This window comes from Argentina silus (genome assembly GCF_951799395.1).
Source record: "Argentina silus genome assembly, chromosome: 4".
Classification (NCBI taxonomy): domain Eukaryota; kingdom Metazoa; phylum Chordata; class Actinopteri; order Argentiniformes; family Argentinidae; genus Argentina; species Argentina silus.
In genome coordinates this window covers 21,682,715-21,687,714 of record NC_139658.1, presented here as the reverse complement: position 1 = coordinate 21,687,714, position 5,000 = coordinate 21,682,715, and the positions used below count along the sequence as shown (strand labels likewise).

The window sequence follows — 5,000 nt, the reverse complement described above, 5'->3', positions numbered from 1 at the left end:
GAGTCCTGTGTTGGTTTTCTCATGAAAGAACATTGAACGCCCCAAGTTTACTGGGTTTTGATTTGGTCCCCCAGCATCATCCCGGGTGGCCGGCAGGGTGATAAACTCTCCACGGAGACATTACCACTTTTGGAGCCAATAACGTAAATTCCAAACTTCAAAACACATTTCTTAGCACCGACTCGAGTAATAGCTTGGCCACGTTACAAACACAGATATACTTTTCCTACTTAAAGTATAAATAATTTGGACAGAATTTATTCTGTTCCACCTCCTCCTCACGTTGACCGGACTCCTTTAGCAAACTTAACCTTCCCTCTCTTACCTCTTTATGTCCGTCCTCAAAATACTGTTCCTTTTGTTACCTCACTTAACCTAACATGAATTTTATATGCCTCCTCTTAATGCTTGAACTTCTAAGTGCTTTTGTATGGAGTCTCTGATCTATGCTTGGGCTGGCTTAGAGATGATTTATGTTTTGAAGGGGTAGAATTACTTGATAATACTCTGTATGAAATGAGTCTTATTTCTTGCTGCCTAACTGTGAGACAAATCAGAGTTCAAAGGCTATAACGATGGGATGTTGTTGAAGGATATTAAAATCTGCAGGGTCAAATGACGTCAAAAGGCTTTATTGTAAGAGGCTCAAATCAGAGTGCATTAAACAGGGGATATCAGATCACTCTAATATGCCTTCAAAGGTAATTGACATAGCCAACATGTCCTTCTGTTCTTCCTATTGTACTTTTACAAGGGCATAATATGGATCGATCAACAGATATAGCATGTCTACATTACCTTTGAAATCTGTTTCTGGGTACAGGTAACCGTTTGACCAAATACACTTAACATCGGGAAAAAAAGCATCAGGAAGATGAGTCATATAATGGCTCTTAATGAGATCACTCAAATGCAATTGCTCACACACTGCTGCAGTTGGGTCTCAACATTACCATGTCTACTTAGGGAATCTAATGGAGAGAGAGAGAGCAGGGAAACTGGAGATGTATAGCCTTTCCGATCTATCTAATTTCCTCCATCAAGGTTTGAGAGAAGTCCAGTAGAGCTGCATGGTAATGACCTAAAACCAGCAGCAGGGTTCTTCTATCTAGGATGAGGATACTACAGGAAATCATGTTCAGCCATAATTGCAGGAGAAAGGTGTGGAATACATTAGCATCCACCCGCTGACCATGATTAATGGCCCAGTAGGGACCAACAGCAAGTAGCTGCACTCAAGCAGAGTCCATAAGCTCATGTGTCACCATTCAGAGCAGCATGTGTTTCAGAAATCTCCAAGACCTTGACTTCTACCACACAAAGCAAAGGGGGTGGGATGCTATTAAACATTGTACCATGGTGATTCTAAGTACACTAATTACAATTGTGTCACTCTGACGTGATGAATTACCCTAATTTAGCCTCTATTACCTCAAAATAATATGTTTCTTTAATGATTAGTGTACATTTAATCATTAATCATGTGTAATTTCTGTCAATAGTCAATAATCAATCACAGGGCAAGCACTAGTGACACTCACCTGCACCTAGAGTAGGACAATTTGCACTGACATTAACCACACACACACACACACACACACACACACACACACACACACACACACACACACACACACACACACACACACACACACACACACACACATTAGTGTGTGTACTAGTGTATGTTAATGTATGTGCATTGATGACTCACCGAAGGGGCAGGTTTGCCTCCCTTTGCAGTGCACACGAGGGTGAAGTTCTGGGCCTGGTAACGGCTGAATGGAGAGGGGCAGTTCTCCGCCATCACTGAGATGTTGTTTGGAGGCGCTGTGGAAGAGAAGAACGTCAGTTGAGACAACCAGGGTCAGGGTCAGGGTCAGGGTCAGGGTCAAGGTTAAGGTTAGGGTCAGGGTTAGGGTTAGGGTCAGGGTTAGGGTTAGGGTTAGGGTTAGGTTTAGGGTTAGGGTTAGGGTCAGGGTCAGGGTCAGGGGAGGGTCTGAGGCTGATGGGTATACACCCTGTGTTCACAGAAAGACAACCACATACTGTAATAGCTGACATACTGGTGGACTCCAACTGGCTGATCCCATTTCCATTAAACAACTTTAACCAATTAAAACGTTCTGAGAGGAAGGTGGGTGCTGGTAGAAGCTGGTGGGTTGGAACCGTGTGTTCAGGGTCGGGGTTAGGGTGAGGGTCAGGGTTAAGTTGAGGTTAGGGTCAGAGTTAGGGTGAAGGTTAGGGTCAGGGTCAGGGTCAAGTTTAGGGTGAAGCTTAAGGTTAGGGTCAGGGTCAGGGTCAGGGTTAGGGTTAGGGTTAGGGTCAGGGTCAGTATCAGGATTAGGGTTAGGGTTAGAGTTAGGGTCAGAGGCTGTTGGAAGAGCAGGGGGGGAGGGAGGGAGCTGCTAGAGGAGGTGCGGGGGGGGGGGTGAGGGGGGCTGCTGGAGGAGCAGGGAGGGAGGGAGGAAGGGAGGGAGGGAGGGAAGGAGCTGCTGGAGGAAAAAGGAAATGGACCTCGTCCCCCACAACATCAGCTGCTTGACATGCAGCACGCCTCACGTAGTACTGCACTGTACCCTTTGAGCAGCAGCTCCTCAGATACCATCACACCACTGCGTGTTTACATCAATGAGGAGTCAATCCAGTCAGAATCCAGGAGCAGATGACCCAGTCAGCTGGTGAATAAACGGATCAATGGAACCTTCAAGAAGACGCTGGTGATGCAGATGGTAGCCACGGTGACTGTGTGTGTGTGTGTGTGTTGCGTAGGATCGGATGAAAGACACAAAAGACATCTGCATTTTCCTTGCAACTCGGAATGTTTCATGCTTCCCAGTCGCTGCTCTAGCCTCGTGGGTGGGCATTAAATATTCTGCCTTGCTACATTATCACATGAAACACACTTGCGAATGCGGAATTTGCCTTCACGCGCAGCAAAGGGGAAACAGAATGTGACGGCTGCGGCGGTGGGGTTGGTCGATTTGGCTTGGGAGCCTTTAGAGGAGAGGGAAACAGTGTGTGAAATCAGAGGGGAGTGGGGGGAGAGGGTGGAGAGGGGGGCCAAGAGAGAACCCAGTGGGAGTTCTAGCTGTGAATCTCCCCATTGATAAGGCATGCTTAGAGGAAAAGATAGCACATCAGGGGGAGAGAGAGGGGGCCTTTTCATGTGTCACTTTTACATCTAAATCTATTCCGGGTTTCAAACGGACATGTCAAGGCGAATAATTGATTAAGGGGGGGCGGGGGGGGGGGGGGGGGGTGATGGCTGCTGGCCTGAGTGCTTCTTTGTTTCCACATCTCTTAATTGCTTATTGATGGGGGACGTATAGTTGGATATTAGCCTTAGAACAGTCCATTAGCTGTGTAAAGGGAGGGCTGTTGGCTCTGTGATTAGCTGTCAGAGGTGTCCCAGACCACAACACACTTGTACCGTCGCCCAGGATTTAAAACATGCATTCCAACAGAAAACCTTCCCACTGTGCAACCCTACCTTACAAATTAGTCCAATCTCATTAAGCCAGGCAGCAAGCCTAGTTTTATGAGGGGCATACTGGTTACTGTGGTCCCATTAAACATCAAATCAATTTGAACCATTCCAAATACACACAAAGTGCTGACACAAATGCCCCACTTAAGGAGAACACTTTCATTAAGACACATATCGAATGTTGTCGTCAAACACTTTCTCTGACGCTATTGGACGTGCTTCAATGTATTCATGTGCTGCTTCATCAGAGATTCAGACCCATGTCTGCCTAAGAGCAAAGACAAACATGGAGGGTGATCTTGAGTGGGCTGTATGTCAAACGCAATGGTCCAAGAGGACTTACACACAACCCCTGAGGCAAAGATGCACAGCTTCACTACAGGAAACGGTTGCGTTCTACGGAAACTGTCTCAAGGAATATCAGAATCTACGTGGATCCTGTCTAAAACTGGAAAAATTGTCTGATCTCATAGTTTTCTAAAGCAAAACTCTCTCATTCACGGAAAACTTTGCCAACTTTGTGTTTAACTGTGAAGGAAAAGCACAAGCACAACTTGGCATGATGATAAGCTATGCTGAAGGTTGTGCAAGTCATCTCTTTAGGCATATATTTTTACAGTAGACACCATTTTGTACAGGTACATCAATTACAGTATAATATATTACACTCGATATGTAAGCTCTTTAAAGTACAACATGTGATATTCTAATGATTCCCAGAAGTTCTGAATAAACACAATCAGTTCATACTTTTTTCCCCATGGTACTGATTTAATTTAATGATTACACTGTTACACTAACATCAACAAATGGAGCCAGACATGACTCAGGGTTCTTTGGCTAGTAATGAGGGCCCGGGGGCTTGTAGTAATAAAAGAAGGGGTGAACGTGAGTTCTGACCTCCCTCCAGCCTTCTTTAGCTTGATGATGTGTACAAGCTTGTGATACACACTGTAGCACATAGACACTCACCGGCCACTTTATTAGGTACACCTGTTCAACTGCTCGTTACCACAAATTTCTGATGGTGTGGGGGATGTTTTCTTGGCACACTTTGGGCCCCTTAGTACCAACCGAGCATCGTTTAAACGCCACAGCCTACCTGAGTATTGTTGCTGACCATGTCCATCCCTTTATGACCACAGTGTACCCATCTTCTGATGGCTACTTCCAGGAGGATAACGCGCCATGTCACAAAGCTCACATCATCTCAAACTGGTTTCTTGAACATGACAATGAGTTCACTGTACTCCAATGGCCTCCACAGTCACCAGATCTCAATCCAATAGAGCACCTTTGGGATGTTGCGGAACGGGAGATTTGCATCATGGATGTGCAGCCGACAAATCTGCAGCAATGATGCTATCATGTCAATATGGACCAAAATCTCTGAGGAATGTTTCCAGCACCTTGTTGAATCTATGTCACAAAGAATTAAGGCAGTTCTGAAGGCAAAAGGGGGTCCAACCCGGTACTAGCAAGGTGTACCTAATAAAGTGGCCGGTGAGTG

General features: G+C 45.6%; 1 protein-coding gene across 2 annotated transcripts in view; it reads right to left on the bottom strand.

Annotated features, from left to right (window-relative positions):
- The window catches only part of igsf21a (immunoglobin superfamily, member 21a), a gene marked incomplete at its 5' end in the record, with an annotated part of 144,574 nt that overhangs the window by 22,482 nt on the left and 117,092 nt on the right, over positions 1-5,000 (bottom strand). For both annotated transcript variants that reach the window (XM_083669030.1, XM_083669029.1), the window contains one exon: positions 1,715-1,830. In XM_083669030.1, coding sequence (XP_083525156.1) covers positions 1,715-1,830 — 116 coding nt within the window. The remainder of the gene's footprint in view (positions 1-1,714; positions 1,831-5,000) is intronic.